Here is a 24,083-nt window from a genome sequence, read left to right as displayed (position 1 = left end):
AGGTAGTAAGAGTTTCTATTGACATTTAACGAGAAATGAGTTAACAATGTGAGAGTTGGTCCCATAGAAAGTGAGTTTGTGGAATTAAAAATGAGAAAGAGATGGTGGATTAATTGGACGCATATTTTGCATCAATCTTCCATGTAGAGGATACAGGTGACATCCCAGAAATAGCCGTAACTCAGGAAATGGAAGGTAAGGAGGAACTCAGGAAAATAACCTTCACCAGGGAAGTGGGACTGAGCGAATTGTTGGGTCTGCAGGCTCACAAATTCCCAGGTCCTGATGGATTTCAACCTAGGGTCTTGAAGAAAGTGGCGAATTAAATCTTTGATGCATTGGTTTAAAGTTTCCCAAGTTCCATAAATTCAGGGATTTTCCATTAGATTGGAAATTAGCAAATATAACTCTCTCATTCAAAAGGGGAGGGAGGCAGAAAGCAGGAAACTACAGGCCAGGTAGCCTAGGGAAGTTTTGTTGGAGACTATGATTATGGATATCATAGCAGGGCACTTGGAAAGGTTTAATGCAATTAGGTAGCATCATCATGGTTTTGTGAACGGGAAATCATATTTGACCAATTTATTGAAGTTCTCTGAAGGAGTCACATATGCTGTGGATAAAGGGAAACCAGTGGATGCACTGTACTTAGATTTACAGAAGACAAACAGGAAACAGAGAGTATTTTTCTGTAACGAGTGGTATGTCACAGGGATCAGTGCAGGGGCCTCAACTTTTTTACTATTCATATAAATGACTTGGATGAAGGGACAGATGATATTGTTGCTAAATTTGCTGATGACACAAAGATAGGCAAGGAAAGCAAGTTATGAAGAAGATGGAAGGCGGCTAAAAAGTTATATAGATAGGTTGAATGAGTGGGCAAAGATCTATCAAATGGTGTATAATGTGGCAAATGTGAAATTGTCAATTTTGGCAGGAGGTATTAAAAAAAAACATATTATCTAAATGGTGAGATTGCAGAGCTCTGAGATTCAGAGGGCCCAGTGCATGAATCACGAAAGGCTAGTATACAGGAACAGCAAATAATTAGGAAGCTAATAGAATGTTATTGTTTATTGTGAGGGGAATTGACTACAGAAGAAGGGAGGTTAGGGTTCAGTTGTACTGGGAGCACATCTGCAGTATTGTGTACAGTATTGGTCTCCTTACTGGTCTCCTTACTTAAGGAAAAATGTACATGTGTTAGAAGCAATTCAGAGAAGGTTTACTAGATTAATACCTGGAATGGGCAGGTTGGCTTATGTGGAAAGGTTGAACAGGCTAAGCTTGTATCTGTTTGGGTTTAGAATCATCAAATCCCTACATAGAATCCCGACAATGCAGAAGGAGGCCATTGAGTCTGCAGCGACCCTTCCAACCTAGGTTCAACCCCCCCCATCCCCATTACCCCACCCAAGCTTTGGACACTAAGGGGCAATTTAGCATGGCCAATTGATCTAGCCTGCACATCTTTGGAATGTGGGAGGAAACCGGAGCACCCGGAGGAAATCCACGCAGGCACTGGGAGAATGTGGCGTCTCCACACAGTCACCTGAGGCTGGAATTGAATCTGGGTCCCTAGTTTTGTGAGGCAGTAGTGCTAACCCCTATGCCACCATGCTGCCCCCTAGAACTGGAATAGTAAGAAGCAACTTGATTTAAACTTTGAAGGTCCTGGGAGGTTTTGACAGAGTGGAGGTGAAGAGGATGTTTCTTCTTGTGGGAGAATCTAGAACTAGGGGATCACTGTCTAAAAATAAAGATCATTCATTTAAGACAAAGATGCGGAGAATTATTTTTCTCACAAAGCGTCGCTAGTCTTTGGAAACCTCTTGCTCAAAAGGCAATGGCAGCGGTGTTTTTGAACATTTTTAAGACAGAGCTAGATAGATTCTTGATTAACCAAAGGGGTGAAAGGCTATCGGGGGTTAGGCAGGGATGTGGGATCGAGGTTACAATGAGATCGGCCAAGATCTTATTGAATGGTGGAGCAAGCTTGAGGGGCCGAGTCTTTACTCAAGACTCTATTTATCGGACAACCTTATGTTGCCCTGTCGATAAGTTGAATTCCTTCCAGATAACTCTCCCAGGCAAAGGCTAATAGTTGGGATGGTGCTAGGTGTGCAAGCAATGGAAAGGGCATGGTTTTAACTAGTTAAACTCCTGCAGCTCCCTGCACACATTTGGGTGTCCAGAAGCCTTGGCTCTACTCAGTTATATCCAAGGCCTCAAGGTTTAAGAATCACTATGAGGAGAGAGACTCCATGTTAGACAGACAAAAAAACTGTGCCTACATAACAACTGCCTTCATTTCAAAGGAGACTTACAATTATGTGGAGATTATAGGAGCTTCTACTGTTCTCCTCAGGGGAGATTTAATGGAGGTGTTCAAAATTCTTTTAGAGTAGATAAGGAGAAGGTGTTCCCATTGGCAGAAGGATCAATAACCAAAGTACACAAAAGAAGAGATTAAGAATGATTTATACATGGCAAGTTTTTATGATGTGGAAGGCACTACCCGAAAGCATGGTGGAAGTAGATTCAATAATAAGTGTCAAAGGGATTGAATATGTATTTAAGAAGGAAAAATATGCAAGGCTATGGGGAAAGAGATTTTCATTTCAGAGTTCTTTCAAAAATCTGGCTTAGTACTGATGGACAAACTTCCCTGCTGGAAGGTTGTACAAATCCATCAAAAAAATCCATTAGTCGTGAATCACTTTGAAATGCCACGAAGTTATGATTCATTATCCATCATTCTCTTTCAGTCATTTTTGATGCAATCTGTGAAGGCAGCTTTCCAAAAACTTCCCATAGTCCTGGGTCGCAGTGTGCTCAAACTGTCTGGTTTGTATTGAGTGGACCCCCGGTGTTGAAGGTAGCAACAAGCCACGGGCGCGATCTAACAGAAATGAAACAGAATCCCGCGTCAAGCACATTTAGCCTGGTGTTGCCCGGTGCTTGCTACGCCGAGAAAGACCCCACTTTTTAACGGGACTCTGTTTTGTTTTGGGGCCTCAGCAGGGAACACCCCATCAAGGATACACTTAGTCTCGTTTCACGCACTGGCAAGCAGAACTCCAGTTTAAAATGGTGCCCCGCTCTCGAGACCCCCCCCCCCCCCCCAGTGCCCCTACAAGGGTGTAATTGAGCCTCCCACACCCCACCTAGTAAGTAAAAGTCTTACAAAACCAGGTTAAAGTCCAACAGCAATCACTAATGAATCGAAACAAACCTGTTGGACTTTAACCTGGCGTTGTAAGACTTCTTACTGTGCCCACCCCAGTCCAACGCTGGCATCTCCACATCATGCCCTCCTCAAAGGGGCAGAGCACCCATGGGCCCGATTCCCAGTGCAGGCAAAATGCCAGGGTGCCCAGAAAGCACCAGCATAGTGCTACCCTGCCCAGAACCCAGCTACCCAGGGGCCCCCGATCCCCTGGGTGACCCCACCCAAGTGCAGGAATGCCTGGGGCCTCTTTTGTGTAGACCAGTGCTAACTGACATTCGCTCGGGGTCTCCAAGGCGAGCGAGTTAGATCCTGCGCCCTGGGTAACTCTGGCGTGTGCATATTAAAGTGCGCCTGACTGCAACACTTTATTATGTAGATTAGCCAGAACTGGGTCCTGATGGATCTCGCGAGGCATGGCGAGCCGGGTAAATCCCAGAAGAGGCCTCTCCCGGGTCTACTGGCCGTGTCGCGACCGAACAATGGGTTTGTTGTCCAGCCGCTAATACATAACAAAAGAAACAAAGTTAGCTGGTGATATGCCACAGTTTGATGACTTGCACCCAATACTCCACTGGGTCAAGTTTTATTGCTGGCTGGATAGCCATTGGGCACTGAAGAATCTCCTTCAGAGCTGCACAGGGCACAGCAACAACGGCTAACAGATAGCATGAGATTATCCCTTGGCTCAGTTGAGAAGTCCATGTCCAGCAAGGTTGATCCTGTAGTCTGTATAAAGCTGTTTCACCTCAGCCAGGTCCCATTGCTCCTGGGTTGAGGGTGTGATCAGCAATGGTTCATTTAAAGTTGTGATTTACCCACTGAATTCAACTGAGGGGAGGAGAAAATCATCTTTATTAAAGTCTCACACACATCGCACATCTATAATACACTAGGTTCATTGAGGGTAAATGGATTGTGGGGAGAGAAAAACATAATCCAATCCCTATACCACAGCAGACAACGAGCAATCTGCCTCGGCCGCTGGGGTACATAAGATAAACTGTGGGGGGCACCTTGCCAATAATGGGCTCTGCAGAGGTGAAATCTTAAAAAACCATCTTGGTGTCACTTAATCACTACAGTGTTGTGCTTTATCTTCTATATTACACTAAGGATTATCATCTCCGACACTCTTCCACCTTGGTGATGCTGGTGAGTTGCTCAATGAAAATGGACAATGAGATGGCTCACGACTACTGACGTTGGCAATGTCGAGGGCCTATGGCACCATAACAGCAGAGCACCAAAAGTACACCACTGTCAACTCAATAGCTAAAATGGATTCAATAAGATCTTCAACAAGAAGCTATTTAGCTACCCAATTACTTTTACTTAATTTTTAAAAAGATTTAGAGTACCTAAAAAAAAAAAATCAGCTCGAATTCCCATACCAGATCATAATTCAATAATCGCTGCTTGAAAGTGCATTAGGGTCAAGGTCCAAGATGCCCATGCAAGGCTCCTCACTGTCAGGAGAGAAGGGAAGGGCAGACAATGACCAGGACTTTTGTCAAGTCAAGCCAACTCTGGCTGCCCTTTAAAAAATGGCAGATGGCCGAGGTCCCAGGTTCGATCCCGGCTCTGGGTCACTGTCCGTGTGGAGTTTGCACATTCTCCCCGTGTTTGCGTGGGTTTCGCCCCCACGACCCAAAGATGTGCAGGCTAGGTGGATTGGCCATGCTAAATTGCGCCTTAATTGGAAAAAATAAATTGGATACTCTAAATTTAAAAAAAAAAGAAAGAAAAAAGAAATGGCAGATGGGACCCTATTCTGAGCTTGCCATTCCATTCCCGTGTCTGGCATAAAGTTGCAGGTAGCCAGCCCGTACGGAGCAATGCCGCCCTTGCCAGCTCACCTGCAAGCTTGTGCAGTTCTTCACCATGTGGCCAACCGCCTCACATAAGCCAAGGCAGTGAGCATCAGCTTGGAAGGTATCGGAGTCAAGACCAAACAAGTTGCCACTTAACGGCCACATTTTTCAAACGAGTCACGAAGGTGCAATTGGAAGCAGGATGCTTCACTGATTTTTCTCCTCCCATAGCCTTAGGGTTTCCCCAAGTGAGGTCAGCAAATTCCACTGGGAATCAAACCTGGGCCATTTCCTGGCCTTCACTACTCATTACCATACTGTGTAATACATTTACTCAGCAGCACATCAGTCAGGTTTAGAAGGATCAATCGAAGCTTATAATCGGCCGTGCAGCTCCATGCATTTCAAACATGCAACCAAACCAACAGAAACAGGTCTGATATAGTCAGCCCCAAGCCATTCCCAAGATGTTTTCTAACAATGCTGCCAACTCCTGCACAGACTTGCTGAGGTAGTTTTATATGTAGGGGAAATAAGTGTTTGAAAATTCACTGCCGTCTGATGAGAGAGAATTCAAAGCAGATCTTCAAGGGAAAGTGAGGGGAAGAAGAAAGGAATTCTGCCTTCTGACAGGGAGCCCTTTCTTCTTCATCCAGCTGGCTAATTGGCTCTGATAAAACGTCAAGTGTCAATCTTCAGGGAGATGAGAGACTGTGGGGGTGAAGTCAATAGTAGTTGCGCTTGGAGAACTAGATCAAGATCAAACCTCAACTACACACAAGCAATGGATGAGCTTCAATCACTTTTATAAAGATAATGATCGGGGCACTCAATGCCAGCCAAAATTATGACACAAGTTGAAATCACTAACTGTCTAAAACTCTACCTGTCACTACAGTGAGGGGAGGGTAGCATAATAAGATATCTTGGTACGGTCAATTGGCTATGGCATCTGAGGGTGTTTGGATAGTCACCCACAGACTGGTTGCAAATGCTTCAAAGATTGGATGGTCGTATTTCCCTCTTTGAGGTCATTTGATAAAAGCGATGCGGTGAGCAGAGTTGCCGCAGGCCTCATCCCTTGGGTAAGTTAGCAGATCCCCATCATGGCAGCCAGGAACTGTGAGGTCCCAGTTTCCATGGACACAGTTTCCATGCTCCTTCCTCAGGAAAATAAAGAGGAGAAAAAGGAGGGTGGGGGGTTCTGCAATTAGCCTTAGCACCACTACCCCCTCCATGGCCCCAGCTACAGACAGTACTGGAAAAAAAAATCACACAAGGAACAAGTCTATTTATAAGTGTATTAAATTTCACCTCAGGTTGACGGTGGTGGATGGGGTGCCAATCTACTTTGCCCTGAATGGTGTTGAGCTTCTTGATTGCTGCACTTATCCAGACAAGGGGAGAGCATTCTATTACGCTCCTGACTTGTACCTTGGAGATAGTGGACAGGTTTTTATGGGGTGGGGGGCATGGGAGATCCGATGATGTCAAGGGAGGATGGACTTCGATTCCCTCGTTGAAGATAGTTATTGTCTGGCACTTGTATGGTGTAAATGTTCCCTGTTACTTATCAATTCAAGTCAGGATGTTACCCAGGTCTTGCTACACGTGGGCACAAAATGCGTCAGTACCTCTACCTTGAATGCAACTACATGTTCCTATGTAATGTGTCATTCCTTGTGGTACCTTAACTTATTCTACCTTAACTTGACAAAGAAGTTTTAATTATTTACTCACTAACTGTCGGTTCTGAAGTTGAGGGGGAAAATTGAGGAAACTGGTTAAAAAAAATAGAATTCCTGGTTTTATTAGTCGAGGCAAATGGTAGAAAGGAAGTTATGCTAAACCTTTCAAAATCACTGGTTGGGCCGCTTAGCTAAAATGGAGTCTCTACTATTGGCACCACCGTTTAGGAAAGATCTCAAGGTCTGAAACAGGTTGTAAATTGGGACCAAGGGTGAGAGACCTGTTATGTGGAACGACTGTGATAATTCTCCGTGTGGCACTGAAGGTTAAGTGGAAATTTAATAGAAGCCTTCAAAATTGTGAAGACTTTTGAAAGAGAAGAACAGAGAAACTGCTACCATTAGAAGGAGGGTCACAAACCAGAGGACACAGATTCAAATTATCAGTAAAAGAACCTAAGGGGAGCTGAGGGGAATTTCTTTTTAGGCAGAGTTAAGATCACCTCAAAGGGTGGTGGAAGTGCCATTGGCCCGTAACTTGGTCAGAGGGGCAATTTCCTGCAGACTGCCACTCTGGATGGACTTACCCTGGCTGAAATTCCAACACCCCTGTCTCGCCCAACGTTCCTCACTCAGGCTGGGGGAGACAGGTGCAGCAAAGCGTTTCTTCAGGTGCATCGACAAGGAGTAACTGGGGCCCTTTCACAGGACTAGAGACAATTTAAAGGGAGAAGGTACGTTTCAAACATTAAAGGTTCAGACAATCGCGGGACACCAGGAGGGGGCTGGGATGGCAGAGACGAGGAAGGGCGGGGGGGGGGGGGGTGGGTTGTGTTTTGGAAGGAATGGTTGGGTTGAGCCGAGGAGCTGGGTGAGTCAGCTCGGGGGTTGAGGATCCGCTGGAGGGGGGTGGCATGAGTGCACATTGTGTCCTGTGTGAGGCTCGGTCTGGTTTAAATAGTTACCCTGGAGTTAGAAATGTTTTTTTTTCCCTTTGACTCTTTCAGAGTAATGATCAGGGTAGAACTGGTAGAACCATCTGAAGTTAACAAATGAAATTGCTTCTGTCGGGTGGTTCCCAGCCCAGCTCAATTGCCCAGAGGAAGTTTGCGCTTCTGGGCAATTGCCAGGTAAACACTTATGTGGGGACCTCCTGAAGGGATTCACCAACACATCATTGCGATACCTCATGTATGCGATGCTGGGAAATCAGAAAGTTGTGGGTCAATAACTTTCAAAAGGGAGTTGGATATATATTTGAAAAGGAAATATTTATCGGGTGAAGGGGAAAGAGCGTGTGAGTAGGAAAAGCTTAATTTCTCCCCAAAGAAACTTGGCACACACATGATTTGCAAAATGACATCAGTTCGGAGGCTGTACGACTTATGGACTAATTTTCAGACATTGTTGTGTCTACAGACTGACAGAACAACACCTCACTTGTTTTTCGAGTGTAGGGTCTGTTGTGAGTTCCCTCTGGAGTTGGCTATACAGGTAAACGGGGCAACTGCTTCACTGTAACACCTGTTTGTGATCCCATTTGAAGGCAGGCAATCAAATAAGGACAGGTTGCTTATTCGCGATAAACAGTGGATGCTGAACCAGTCAAAACATAAATAGATGCCTTCAGCTGAAACATGAGTAAACTCAGAACAACTCTGACCAACTAACAGCCCCTTGCATGAGCATCAAGAACCAGGTACAACATCAATTAAAAGGGCCTTGGCTAGCCTTTTCTAAGAAGAAGCAAGTCTTCATTTTTCTTTCATTCCCATGATGTCTGTTTGAATCCTCTCATTGCACCTCAGCGTTGTCAATAAACCAACAGAAGGTCATCAAATCATTTTCACAAAGGCTTTGTTCCTTCAAAGGTTTAAAGGGAAAGTCATAAAACGGTAACAATAGTCAAAAAGGGCGGGCAGCACGGTGGCTAGCACTACTGCCTCACAGCGCCGAGGAGCTGGGTCCTATTCCGGCCTTATGTGACTGTGTGAAGTTTGCACACTCTCTCAGTCTCTGCCTGGGTTTCCTCCGGGTGCTCTGGTTTCCTCCCACAGTCCAAAGATGTGCAAATTAGGTAGATTGGCCATGATAAATTGCCCCTTAATTCCCAAAGATATTTCGATCTGGTTACAGGGATAGGGCGGAGGAGTGGACCTAGGTCGGGTGCTCTTTCAGAAAGTCGGTCCAGTGTCAATGGGCCAAATGGCCTCCTTCCGCACTGTAGGGATTCTATTGTATGAATCGTATTGGTTAACAATCAAGTGTTCTGCTCAGGGAGTTCAACATCATGGTCTTTCATGGGATATCTTAACCCAATGTACCACTGGTCTCTTCTGGTGGATATGAAAAGGGTCTCGTGGCACTGTTTGAACATGGCCAAAGTACTTCCCAATGCTGTGTGTGCGACATTCTCCCTTCAACCAACGCCACCAGAGTCCGGCCTATAACCTGTGTACAGGATCCTGCAGTGCCTAGCAGCACTGTGGATGTACCTATACCACAGGGACTGCAGCGGGTCAAGAAAGCTGCTCATCTCGTCCTTCTCAGGGGTAATTAGGGTTGGGCAATAACTGCTGGCCCAGTCAGCGACACCCACATCCCATGAATGGATAAAAAAAATGATTGAGTACATTAATTATACCAACTGCTTACGTATTAACTGTGACTGAAAACTGTGACTCAAAAGCAATCTGGAGAACATGATAATACATTCTATGAATACAAGCCTGAAACTTGATTTCATTGCTAGAGAGGAAAGTTTAATGTTTTACATGGCGCCTCCTCAATAGGACCACCAGGGGGCCTGCATAACTCAGAATCGTCTTACCAGTTGCCCTGTCTGTTTGCGGAGTATTGACTTGGGTTTGTATTTCATTCCGTGGAGTTACTGGCTCTGGCCCCACCAACTAACTGGAGCACCAGTTTCTTCAATATCTGCCAGAACTGCTTCCAACAAACATGCCATCCAAAGCAGGTAAGGCCTTCATCAGTCATCTCTTCTTTTAGGGGGTCACTCAGACTGTTCACCGAGTGCAACACAAAGTGGGCCAGAATGCCTCGAGCCCCCTACAGCAGCAGGACTCACACAATCCAATCCAGGCAGCAATTTGCCCTGGGATGTTGGGTAACTTCCTCTTTAGAGCTGATCTTTGTGACGTGGTATAATGGGATGGGCTGCCGCAAGGTTAAATAGGCCAAGGAGATGGAAAACTCTCAAAGGCTACCAAAGAGAAACTTCAGGTGGGTCAACAGATGTTTACTTTCCCTATACTGTCGAGCAAGCACTGAGCATGCTCAGTCTAGGTTCAGGCACAAAGAGTGGCCACTTGGACATGGTGTTGACAGAATCGGAGCCAAATGTCACTAAGACCCTCAGGCTAGAGGGGCAGTGGACAAGTGCATGCGCAATGACATCAGTCTCTCACAAGAGTCCAACAGGATATAATGGCCAGATTCTCCGGTCATTGGGATTCTCTGTTCCCGCTGGCAGCGCACCCCCGCCAGCAGGTTTCCGGGTGGCATGGGGTGGCTTCAATGGAAAATCCCACTGAAAAGTGGCAGGAAGAGAGAATCCCACCACCAGTGCGTGGTGCTCCGCTGAGGAACACGTGGCTGGGGGATGGGAGAATCCTGCCCTATGAGTTGGGCTGGGTACGTACGTGTCGTGAGTTGGGGGCAGGGTTGGGATGGCTGCAGGGGTTAATCTATCCCCCAACCAAATGCCTGGTGGGGCCATGATGTATGAAAATTGTCTTCCACAATATCCCATTTTATAATAACAACGACACTTTCAAAGTAATTATATAGCAGTGAAGTGCTTTGGAAAATTTTGAGGACTTGAACAGCATACATGTCAGTGCAGATTCTTTGCTTGTCAGCTGAATGCAGTGGAGAAAAAAAAAACTGACAACATCATAGACATCACACTCAGTGGCATTCATGTCTTGTGAACTGAATGAGACTACCACAAATACCTTCACAGAAGACCCTGACTGATCACAGAGGAATGGGTTAAGCTTCAAAATGGTGGCCCGATCTCTTGGAGCCGATTTGGCCAGGAAGTTCAGCTCCCCAGTGATGAAAAAAATTCTACGTGTGGACTAGCCCAGAGAGAAACTCTCCAGTGCCTGAAAAATGACTATCGAAAGGTTGGTCATGAAGCGCATCACCTTCACACTCCCAGAACACCTTGATCCACTGCAATTCGCATGCAGCTGCAACCGGTACACAGCAGATGCCATTTCCCTGGCCCTAGACTCATCCCTAGAGCATCTCGACAACAAGGACTCCTCCACCAGACTCCTATTTATTGACTACAGCTCCGCCTTCAACACCATAATCCCAGCCAAGCTCATATCAAAGCTCCAAAACCTAGGACTTAGCTCCTCACTCTGCAACTGGACCTTCGACTTTCTGACCCACAGACCACAATCAGTAAGAATAAACAACAACACCTCCTCCACAATAGTCCTCAATACTGGGGCCTCGCAAGGCTGCATAATTAGCCCCCTACTCTACTCCCTGTACACACACGACTGCGTGGCAAAATTTGGTTTCAACTCCATCTACAAGTTTGCTGATGATACGACTATCGTCAAAAAAAGGTGAGGAGAGGTTATTGGGTTACGGGGATAGGGTGGAAGTGAGGGCTTAAGTGAGTCGGTGCAGACTTAATGGGCCGAATGGCCTCCTTCTGCACTGTATGTTCTATGTTCTAGTGGGCCAGATCTCGAATAACGATGAGTCAGAATACAGGAGGGAGAGAGAGAAACTAGTGGAGTGGTGCGGCGACAACTACCTCTTCCTCAATGCCAGCAAAACTAAAGAGCTGGTCATTGACTTCAGAAAGCAAAGTACTGTACACACCCCTATCAGCATCAATGGAGCCGAGGTGGAGATGGTTAGCAGTTTCAAATTCCTAGGGGTACACAGCACCAGAAATCTGACCAGGTCCACCCAAGGCCCACTACCACCAAGAAAGCACAACAGCGCCTCTATTTCCTCAGGAAACTAAGGAAATTCGGCATGTTCACATTAACTCTTACCAATGTTTACAGATGCACCATAGAAAGCATCCTATCTACTTGCATCACAGCTTGGTATGACAACTGCTCGGCCCAGGACCGCAAGAAACGTCAGAGATTTGTGAACACCGCCCAGTCCAACACACGAACCTGCCTCCCATCCATTGACTCCACCTACACCTTCCGCTGCCGGGGGAAAGCAGGCATCATAATCAAAGACTCCTCCCACCCGGCTTACTCACTCTTCCAACTTCTTCCATCGGGCAGGAGATACAAAAGTCTGAGAACACGCACGGACAGACTCATAAACAGCTTCTTCCCCGCTGTTACCAGACTCCTAAACAACCCTCTTATGGACTGAACTCATTAACACTACACCCCTGTATGCTTCATCCGATGCCGGTGCTTACGTAGTTACATTGTGTACCTTGTGTTGCCCTATTATGTATTTTCTTTTCTATTATGTACTTTCTTTTATTTCCTTTTCTTTTCATGTACTTAATGATCTGTTGAGCTGTTCGCAGAAAAATACTTTTCACTGTACCTCGGTACACATGACAATAAACAAATCCAATCTCATAGAATTTACAGTGCCGAAGGAGGCCATCCGGCCCATCGAGTCTGCACCGGCTCCTGGAAAGAGCACCCTACACAAGGTTAACACCTCCACCCTATCCCTATCCCCATCCCCATAACCCAGTAACCCCACCCAATCCAAAGTGTGGCTAGAGAGCTGTGCGGAGCCCGCCGACATAGCCAAACCCGGGGAGAAACTCCCAGCCAAGCCCACCTGAAATGACACTTAGAAACGTTTCCATTCGATCGCGGCCTTTACATCTTCTGATTTTGGAAAAGCAAAGTCTCTTTGCGCCACTCTCCAACATGATAGCATTGTGCATCCACTCTTTTGTTGCCATGCCAGTTTGAAAAATGGGTAGCAGTGCGTGCCAGCGATGATCGCAAACTGGTCTGATGAGGGTGGTGATGTGTAATGATCTAGTTTCTTGCTATGAAGGAACCACATGATTATGTTGACCCAAGTCTGGGTACTCCGTGCCACTCTGTACTCTGGGTTTGCATCCACAAACCCAGCAGAATAGTGTGATCCAGCTACCAATGGCTGATCAGAAAACGAGGAGCCAAACTTGGGGAGAGTCGAAAATATTTCAAAAACAAATTTTTTTAAAACACCGAAGCATGAACAGAGAGCAATGTCAGGAGATTGTGTCCCACTACAGGACTCATAATCCAGGCCACCGCTCCAGTGCAGGACTGAGAAAGTGCTGCACTATTGGGAGTCACCGTCTTTCAGATCATCTGTTGAACCAAAGCCCTAACTGTTTGATGAGATGGACGAAGATCCGAGCACACGCCTTTCTGAAGGACAGGGAGTTGGTGTGATCTTTCCTACATCCATCACCAAACCAAACCCACCAGAAAAGGACCACCTTGACAAAGTCCTATTTGCGGAAGCTTGCTGTTTCCTACACTACTTGCAGCTTTCATCCAATGGTGAAGGGCTGGTTTAGCACAGTGGGCTAAACAGATGACTTGTAATGGAGAATGCAGCCAGCAGCACGGGTTCAATTCCCATACCGGCCTCCCCGAACAGGCGCCGGAATGTGGCGACTAGAGGCTTTTCACAGTAACTTAATTGAAGTCTACTTGTGACAATAAGTGATTATTATTATGATGATTTGATTTATTTATTATTGTCACATGTAATAGTATAGTGAAAAGTGTTGTTTCTTGCATGCTATACAGACAACATATACCGTATATAGGGAAGGAAGGAGAGGCTACAGAATGTAATGTTACAGTCATAACCAGGATCTAGAGAAAAGATCAACTTAATACGAGGTACATAGAACATAGAAAAATACAGCACAGAACAGGCCCTTTGGCCCACGATGTTGTGATGAACTTTGGTCCTAGAGTAAGAACAAATTAATCTACACCCCATCATTCTACCGTAATCTATGTACCTATCCAATAGCCGCTTGAAGGCCCTAATGTTTCCGACTCAACTACTTCCACAGACAGTGCATTTCATGCCCCCACTACTCTCTGGGTAAAGAACCTACCTCTGACATCACCCCTATATCTTCCACCATTCACCTTAAATTTATGTCCCCTTGTAATGGTTTGTTCCACCCGGGAAAAAGTCTCTGACTGTCTACTCTACTCATTCAATCATTTTATTGTCAGTGCTGCCTAGTAGGTCCATTCAAAAGTCTGATGGCAGCAGGGAAGAAGCTGTTCTTGAGTCGGTTGGTACGTGACCTCAAACTTTTGTATCGTTTTCCTTACGGAAGAAGGTGGAAGCCCACACTTGAAAAAGAAATGAATTGGTGGTGAAGTGGTAAGAGACATTCTTTGGGTCTTGATGGAACAATATAAATTATTTTCTTAATTTAAACTCCTTGATTATGTACTGGCCTGTAACTCACTCCTGGATATCCATACTTCTCTACAGAAATCATCCGGACTCTTTGAATGGATCACAGGCAGTAGTCAATATGTACAGGGCAGCATTCGTATGCAGCAAATTGCCACAAATAATCATTAATGACAACCTCTGGTGCCCAGGAGTTCCTTTCGACGACTTGAATCATCAAACTAATGTTGCATCAGAGGCTAGAAGTGGGAGAATGCATGGCACCAGCTGTGCCAACTTCATTCTTGCCATTTCAAGATCCTCAGCTTGAAGGTAAGAACTGAAAACCTAGGTCAGTCTTCCAATAATAAACACTGACGTGCCTTCTCCCAACCACATCGTCACCCCTGCATAACTTGCTCTAAATATCCCAGGCAGGAAGCCACTGTCTCCTTCTTCCCTACATGCCCGCAGCCTGGCCCATTCGGCCACTCCTGAAGATCAGGACAACCGGCAGCAAGTCCAGAACTTACCATCAAAGCTGTTGTACTGCGCCGTGAGCATCACCTGCACCGCACGGCTAGCGTTCCTCACGAGTGCCTCGAACTCACTGCGGCTCCTCTTGGTCAGGTTGTCCTCCATTTCGCTGGTGCAGCAGGTGTAACCCTGTGGGCAGACCCGCAGGTGCTCTCCTGAAACACAAAACACATCCAAATCTGAAAAAAACGAAGGTTGGTGGCGAGGGCAGAACTTGCTACCAACTAAAGGCCTTCCCAAAACATTTCCAAATTTTCACCAATGTAATCTCCCAATGGCCCATTGAAACTTGACAGGATCGCAGATTGTCATAATTGGAGCCCATTCAGCCCATCGTGTCTGCACCGGCTCTCCAAATGAACAATTCGCTAAGTGCCATTTTCCCGCCTTCTCCCTGTAACCCTGAACGTTCTTCCTTTTCAGACAACAGTCAAATTCCCTTTTTGACATCAAAATTTGTGGAAAATTCAAAACTTGGAAGCACTGTGACCTGTGAGGAGTATAGCGCAGAACTTCAAAAGGACATAGGCATATTGTGCATGGGCAGAAAGGTGGCAAATGACGTTTAATGTGGAGAAATGTGAAGTGGTTCATTTTGGTAGGAAGAACATGGGGAGTCAGCATAAAAGAAAGGGTACAATTCTGAGACGTGGGTGTATATATGCATAGATCAGTGAAGGTGCTAGGAGGGGTGGAGAGAGCAGTTACTAAAGCATACAGTATTCTAGGCTTTATTCGTAGAGCTCAGAGTACAAGAACAAGGAACCTATATTGACACAAGTTTGGCCCCAGCTAGAGTATTGAATCCGGTTCTGGTTGCCACACATTATGAAGGATGTGAAGGACGTGAAAGATTCCAGGGATGGGGAACTTCATTTATGAAGATGGATTGGAGAAGTTAGGACTGTCTTCCTTCGGGAAGAGAAGGTTGAGAGGAGTTCTCTTCCATAGAATCACTACAGTGCAGAAGGAGGCCACTTGGCCCATCGACCCTCTGAAAGAACACCTTACCTATTCCCCACTTCCTCGCCCTATCTCTGTAACCTACGTATCGCTGGGACACTAAGGGTCAATTTAGCATGGTCAATCCACCTAGCCCGCAATCGTTGCACTGTGGGTGGAAACCGGAGCACCCAGAGGAAACCTACAGAATGTGAAAACTGCTCAGTCACCCGAGGCCAGAATCGAACCTGGTCCCTAGCACTGAGAGGCAGCAGTGCTAACCACTGTGCCACCATATCGCCATGGTGTTCAAAATCATGGTGGGCCTGGACAGAGTAGATAAGGAGAAACTGTTCCCATTCATGAAAGAGGAGAGGGCACAGATTCAAAGTGATTGGCAAAAGAAGCTATGTCAGCATGAGGAGAAATTCTTTCACACAGCGAGTAATTAAGGTCCAGAATGCACTGCCTAACAGTGTGGTGGAGGCAGGTTCATGGAACGCTTCGGATACCTTAGCGAAGGGGTGGTTAAAGGAAGCTATAAAACACAGCGAGTAGTTATTATCTGGAACTTATTGCCTGGTAGGATGGTGGGAGCAGATTTAACGGTGACTTACAAAAGAGAATTAGATCAACACTTAAAATGGAAAAATTGTAAGGCATTGGGGAAAGAGAGGGCGAGTGGGACTATTCAGATAGCTCTTACAAGTATATGTCCTCTTCTGCACTGACTGCTTGAAGCTAGCACAGCACCAATCATATTGTATTGGCCGTAGCTGGGGTGATCACACTCTTATCTTTGACTCAGAAAGTTGTAGGTTCAAGTCCTACTCCAAGAACATGAATACAAACTCTAGGTTAACACTGCAGTGCAGTACTGAGGGGGTGATGGACAGTCTGCCCTCTGAGGTGGATAGAAAAGATCCCCCTGATCTGTTTTGAAGAGCAAGGAGGTTCTAATGGTGTCCTCGTCAACATTTAACCCTCAGCCAACATTACAAAAACAGAATATCTGGTCATTGCGGGGGCTTGCTGAGTACATATTGGCTGCCATATTTTCCCCATTACAAACGGTGACTGTACTTCATTGGCTGTTGAATGCTTTGGATTGTTCAAAAGGTTGTGCAAGGGTGTGTAAATAAAGCTCTATTTCTTCTTCAAAGTGTTGGCGTATTTACAGAGTTCAAACAACAACAACTTGCATTCAGAAGGGTGAGGAAATGACAATTGATCTCACCACAAACTGTGAAAACCCCATGGTCCGCACAGGGCCACGAATAACGGGGCGGGAGGGGGGGGGGGGGGGGGGGGGGGGGGGGGCTGTTCAGAAAAAAAAGGCAATTCCTCATTAAATCCCTAAAACACCACTTAACTAACCTACCCACTCCCATGGATCCCAATTTTTTGAGGGATAGAGGACCATTTAAAATTGGCACGGTTCATGGCATCAATCATTCATAGAACAGTACAGCACAGAACAGGCCTTTCGGCCCTCAATGTTGTGCCGAGCAATGATCACTCCACTCAAACCCCACTTTTAGGACACTACGGGCAATTTAGCATGGCCAATCCACCTAACCCGCACATCTTTAGACTGTGGGAGGAAACCGGAGCACCCGGAGGAAACCCACGCACACAGGGGGAGGACGTGCAGACTCCACACAGACAGTGACCCAGCCGGGAATCGAACCTGGGACCCTGGAGCTGTGAAGCATTTATGCTAACCACCATGCTACCCTGCTGCCCATTCCTCATCTTATTTTACCCAATTCCTGACTACCGCCCAATAGTCAACAATCCGATTTGCGATGCATCAATATAAAGGAATCTGAGGCTATCTCAGGTCTTGCACTCTTGGGGTTGTGTAGCTAGTATGTTCTGATGAGAAGCTTCATTTCAAATGTGCATTGGACACTTGAAAACTATCACACCTGTCATCTCCCAAGATAGTAACCTGGAGGAGGTGGGATAAAGAATTGAACATATCTATCGAAGCATCCTGATGCATACGTTGTTCACAAAACCCAACATGTGATATGACTGGCAATATAGCTTGCATCAGCAAGCTTGGCATCTTATTACAATCAAGTTGTAATGCATGTACAGCCTTGGGTGCAAATTAAGGGTCCCTTCCAATCTGTCCCAAAAAGGGGGCTTCCCTCTAATCTCAGAAAATGGTCCGCTAATACATCAGTGCAACAATTTACCATTTTCCACATCAATCATCTTCATTTTGATGGAGTGTGCCCATCAGTGTTGCTTTAATTTCCCTTAGCTGTACGCAGTCTGTTTGGAGCACTATGCAGTCTTTTTGTGATTCTTGTGTAGCCAGGCATGTGCACATCTTAAAGAAAATGCTGCTTGTGTATGACTTGTTTGCATCTTTCTTTTGCAGGGCCCCGTGAAGCTTAGAGGCTGCCAGTTGCCCGTTTCGCCCTGTCAAGCCATGCCCATTAGAAATTGCCTCGAGCCAATATAGGAGTAATTTGCAACCTGACACTGGGAGAAACAGGTCACTTTGGTCCCTGGTTTCCAGCATTGGGGTTTTCCTCACCTCATGTCCGAGTCTGTGGTAAATTAATTGATAGGGATTGATTGCTGTGGTTCATCAACAACTCCATTCTTATTGTTTAATAAGACTACCAGGATGATAGGTGAATTAAATGGACCTTGCTTTTTGTCATTTAGTCATTGCTGTGTTCCCATATGTCACAAATGCTGGGTAGAAGGTAATAAACAAAGCAATCCGATTCAGCATTAATGCAGTCGCCAAAAATAACCAGTTCACACATGGCTGCCACCCAACCAGTTTAGGACAGACGGTTCAGTTTGAGTTTGATCTGTAAATTTCCAAAATACAGATTCCTGTGTCGCCATGTGCAACCATTAGGTGGAAAGGCTTCTTGTCCTCCTCCATGTCAGCTTTTCGCCTCTCCTCAAGGAGCCCATGTTCAGCTACCAAGAGCTACCTTCCCCAATCGCTGTTTGTGTTAGGCTGAGCCACGTCACTAGAGTACTCAACTGCAGGTGGCATCACAAACTGAGCCCGGGTCATGCACAAGCTCTTCCAGGGTCACTGTTTGATGCAAATGTGGAGCAAGGAGTTTGGCCACCTTTAACTACCTCTTTATCTTGAGTGCTGGAACTCGGATTGCCACCCCAGACTAGCAGCATAGACTACGGGATCAAACCTGTGCCTGCACTAATCTATTTAATTCATCTATTCATGGATTATGCTACTGGGCCATGTAGGAGGTGGTGAATTTTCATTGGCAATAACAGTCCAGTTATGCAGTGAACCTCTCCCCTGCCTCCCCCCCCCCCCCCCACCACCACCTCCATCCCACCCCGAACCCCCCTAGTAGAGCAACTAGGATTCAACAACCTTAGATTGTGCATAAAGACTTGCAGGCCATCCCACTCCTGATTAACCCAAGCTGACAGCAGTAGAGAAGGAAATCAAGCCTCTCTTTTTACCCTTCTTCCCCCTCCACCATGCTGACAGGGGTTGGGTGGTAACCCAGAACTTGCAAGCTAAGAAATGAGAGAATCATACGAGTGATGCCCCAGGTAGGAAATCCGAAGGGTTAAAAGCATAGGCCCGTGCAATAACTCAAGCCTATCATGTCCTTCGGGTAAAAATAAATTACAACAAAGGTGGAGAGGGGCTCAAAGCGAGCTGAGCTCTGGATTTCTGGATGCATGACGCACAGCTTTACACGTTGGCCGACAGGTTTTGCATGGCCCAAAGCGACCACTTCAGACAATGACACCTGCGAGGGGCTCAGTTGGTAACACTTTTGTCTATGAATCCACGTTTGTGGGTTCGAATAGCACTCCAGAGATGCAGTCAGATAATCTAGGCTGACACTCCAATGTGAGTGAGTGCATTGGTCTATTCCAGAAAGCCAATAGATGAAGGATGGGACTGGAGACAACATTTACACACGTTCATGTTTATTCTCGTGTCACACATGACAAGCAAACATCTCCTAATCCGACCATCGCGGTTTTAGTCTCTGTCTGTTTATAGGGGCTCAAGAGGTTCGCCAGTCATGCCCACCTCCTGCGAACAATTAATATGTAATTAATATGCAGCATTTTTACAGGCACTGTCTTTCAGATGAGATGCTAAACTTGGGTCCCATCGACCCTTTCGAGTGGACACAACATATCCCACGGTGCTATTTCAAAAAAGAACAGGAAGGTTCTCCTCAGTGCCCTAACCTATAGTAATTCCTCAACTAACACGAACAGATTATCTGTGCATTATCCCATTGCCTTCTGTGGGAGCTTGCTGTGCACAAATTAGCTGCCGTGTTTCCCGCACTACAACAGGGAGCGTATTTCAAAAGTACTTCATTAGCTGTAAAGTGTCTTGGGAAATTTAGAGGTCATGAAAGGCACGGTTCTAAATGCAAATTTTTCCCTTTTTCTTTAAACTGCAGGGAATAAAGGGTCTCGGATGATTGGCGCAGCGCCAGGATTTAATCCAATGTAAAATAGCTGCAGGTGGGGGAGGGCAGGGTGGTAGCGAATGGTGGAATTTGGGGTTACGGCAGACGGTGAATTTCTCCCCCCCCTCCCCCTCTCCTCACGAGAGATTACACATTCTTTGCACAACACATTCTGTTTCTGTGCGAACCTGATACAATTCAGAGGTGGGCTATGAGTGCCCAGTTGTCATTGTAAAGTCTGGCCTCTCAGCCCTTTGTCCTCCAGCTCAGCCCCAGCTTGCAACATAGCCTTTGGGAGGCCGAGGGATGTGCTGAATAGTGCATACACTGGGATGGGCTGTGCGTGTTCAAAAGTGGCCTCAATTCGCATTTGCAAAGGTTAAGCATGAATGGCGAGCGTGTCAAATAATGGGACAAGAACTCACGGAGGTTAGTGTTTTAGCTGAAGAGAGGGAGCGACATTTCCCGCATCTATTTTTAAATCACGGCAAGAGTTATTATTAACACAAGCCAGCCTTTTCTTTCCACTTTACTCTTCATCGCTTTTTGTTAAATTATAGCTTTGCATGTTGAATTGTGCTGACAGTGCCAGGTGAGGCTTTATAGTGTTTATAGTGAGTCAGCGACTTCACCATATGCTAAGGAGAGTGTAATTAACATCAATAAAGGTCATCATTAACTTGGTGGTGAGTGATTGAGTCTTTCGCACTCAGCCCCATTACATCAGCAGTGTTAACTTTTCTGAGTCAGTTGTCCAATGAGGTCATCAGCAGTATCTCTTTATATTAAAAAAAATAACAAACAAGGAACTTGCATTATTGATAGCACTCTTCCTGCCCTGCGGACCTCTCGAATGCTTTACAAACAATGAAAATGAGCGGCATGGTGGCACAGTGGTTAGCACTGTTGCTACACAGTGCCAGGTTCCCAGGTTCGATTCCCAGCTTGGGTCATCTTTTGTGCAGAGTCTGCATGTTCTCCCCCTGTCTGCGTTTCCTCCCACAGGTCCCAAAAGATGTGCTTGTTAGGTGAATTGGACATTCTGAATTCTCCCTCAGCGTACCCAAACAGGTGCCGGAGTGTGGCAACTGTGGCAATATCATGGTTGCGTTGTAATTCACCAAATGACCACTAGGAATTTCATTAGTATATAAGCGAATGTTAGATTCAGGTGACCCCCTCAGACTGGCTGGAGGAAGCTGAAGAGAGGTTGCTTGTGCATTACCATGCTGTTATTCATAGAATCATAGAATTTACAGTGCAGAAGGAGGCCATTTGGCCCATTGAGTCTGCACCAGCCTTACAATGAGCACCCTACTCAAGCCCACATCTCTACCCTATCCCCGTAACCCAGTAACCCCCACTTAACCTTTTTTGGACACGATGGGCAATTTAGCATGGCCAATCCACCTAACCCGCACATCCTTGGACTGTGGGAGGAAACTGGAGCACCCGGAGGAAACCCACGCAGACATGGGGAGAATGTGCAGACTCCGCACAGACAGTGACCCAAGCCGGGACTTGAACCTGGGACCCTGGAGATGTGAAGCAACAGTGCTAACCACTATGCTAGCGTGCTGCCCTGTTGTTTTCTGTATAGTTTACCCACAGTTAATGTTAATAAATCATTTATAGCTTTAGCTACAAGTGTTCTTGTCATATAACTCAGGCCATCCGACAAGAACATTACAGCGACTAGGGGATTTTCACAGTAACTTCATTGCAGTGTTAATGTAAGCTAACTTGTGACACTAATAAAGATTCTAAAAGCACTTTTGAAGTGTTTATTTAATTTTAAGTTACTGTAGTCCCAGATGACCATAGGCTGCTTTCCCCTTTGAGGGGACCAACTGACTGGTGATGATTTAACCCGAGGGTCACCAGACCTCAGGTGAGCGGCAAGGTTGAGAAGACGGGGGTCACGATTCTCCACTCCCACGCCGGGTGGGAGAATCGCGGGAGGGCCGCTCTGGCACCCCCCGCGATTCTCCCACCCCCCCCCACAAATGGCGTGTTTGCGGCACACCGCTCGGAGAGTCGCGGGCCGCCTTGAAAAACGGCGGCCCGCGATTCTCCGACCTGGATGGGCCGAGCGGCCTGCCGTTCCCGACCGGTTCACGCGGCAACCACACCTGTTCGCTGCCGGCGTGAACATGGCACCGACAGCTGTTTTGTGGCTTGTGGGGGGGGCGGAGAGGGGAATGAGCACCACAACCGTGCTCAGGAGGGGACTGGCCCGCGATCAGTGCCCACCGATCGTCGGGCCGGCGTCTCAAAGGGATGCACTCTTTCCCCTCCGCCGCCCCGCAAGATCAAGCCGCCATGTCTTGCGGGGCAGCGGAGGGGAAGACGGCAACCGCGCATGCGCAGGTTTGAGCCATCATCCGTTGTGACGTCAGCCGCGCATGCGCAGCGTGGAGCCGGCCAACCTGCGCATGCGCGGCTGATGTCATTAGGCGCGCCGGCTGCGTCATTCTCGGCGCGCCGGGACTTGCGCCAGTGACAAGGCCCGGCGGCCGAGATTTACAGCACGGTCCTCCTAGCCGGGGGGGGGGGGGGGGGGGGGGGAGAGAATAGGGGGCCAGGAGCGGCCTCCGACGCCGTCGTGAACATCTCCGGGTTTCATGACGGTGTCGGGCCTTGCGGAGAATTCCGCCCGGGGCCTTCATGAATAACCTCAGCCATTACGGGAATTGAACCCGCGCTGCTGGCTTCGAGCCACATTGAGGAACCAGCTGACCAGCCAACTGAGCGAAACCTTCAAATAACTAATTCAAATTGTGAGATAATTACAGTCCCAACCCCTTAAAGAGGACAATAAGAAGTTTTACAACAGCAGGTTAAAGTGCAAAAGGTTTGTTTCGAATCACTAGCTTTCTGAGCACTGCACCTTCCTCAGGTGAATGAAGAGGTGGGTTCCAGAAACATGTATATAGACAAAGTCAAAGATGCAAGATGATACTTTGAATGCAAGTGTTAAAGAGGAGGCAGTGGCATAGTGGTGTTGTCACTGGGCAAGCAATTCAGAAACCCAGGGCAATCCTCTGGGGGCCTGGGTTCAAATCTCACCAAGGCAGATAGTGAAATTTGAATTCAATAAAAATCTGGAATGAAAAGTATTTTAATAATGACCATGATGCCATTGTTTTTGGTCATAAAATATCATCTTGCTCACTTATGCCCTTTAGAGAGTGAAGTCTGCCACCCTTACCTGGTCTGGCCTACATGTGACACATGTGACGCATTGTGGTTGACTCGCAAAATGGCCTCTAGAGAGCAATTAAGGATGGGCAATAAATACTGGTCCAGCCAGTGATGCCGAGAAAGAATAACTGAAAAACCTTCTATCAGAGAGGGGAGACATGGATTGATTCCAAATGATCCTTTGACATTATTTCAAGGAAGTGAAGTAACATTGATAAAACAGAAAATCTGGTCATTATCAGATTGCTGCTGTGGGAGCTTGCTGCACACAAATTGGGATATTAAGCTCCCCACAGTCTAAGGGTGATGGGACCACAAATAGACTTTAAGGGGCAATTTAGCATGGCCAATCCATCTACCCTGCACATCTTTGGGTTGTGGGCCGACACGGACACGGGGAGAATGTGCAAACAGCGACCCTGATCCAGGACCGAACCTGGGACCTCGGCGCCGTGAAGCAGCAGGGCTAACCACTGCGCCACCGTGCTGCCCTCAGACCACAAATGGACTTAATTGGTTGTGAAGCACTTTAAGATTTCCTGAGGATGTTAAAGACTCAATATATAGGCAAGTCCTTTCATCCTTCGGCATCCACTTGCCTCATGTTCAAATCTGCTAATTTCCTGTGGAATAGAGCTGACCTTTAAATCATGGTTTAGCTTATTGTGAGGTAGATGCTGATAACAGTGTTACAGAGATTGCAGATTACCCAGATGGCCAGTCTGCCATATTCATTGCTTAAAGTGCAGTGGCACCGGGTGTGTTAAATGCATTAAACTTTTGAGTCAATGCTACTTGCCCCTGC

General features: G+C 46.6%; 1 protein-coding gene across 1 annotated transcript in view; it reads right to left on the bottom strand.

Annotated features, from left to right (window-relative positions):
- The window catches only part of LOC119975918 (glypican-1-like), a 235,008-nt gene that overhangs the window by 133,046 nt on the left and 77,879 nt on the right, over window positions 1–24,083 (bottom strand). Inside the window, 1 exon segment of the mRNA XM_038815863.1 lies at window positions 14,672–14,830. Coding sequence (XP_038671791.1) covers window positions 14,672–14,830 — 159 coding nt within the window.

Source organism: Scyliorhinus canicula, chromosome 13 (genome assembly GCF_902713615.1).
Source record: "Scyliorhinus canicula chromosome 13, sScyCan1.1, whole genome shotgun sequence".
NCBI classification, from domain to species: domain Eukaryota; kingdom Metazoa; phylum Chordata; class Chondrichthyes; order Carcharhiniformes; family Scyliorhinidae; genus Scyliorhinus; species Scyliorhinus canicula.
The sequence above is the reverse complement of the archived record's forward strand: the minus strand, read 5'-3'. Positions and strand labels throughout refer to the sequence as shown.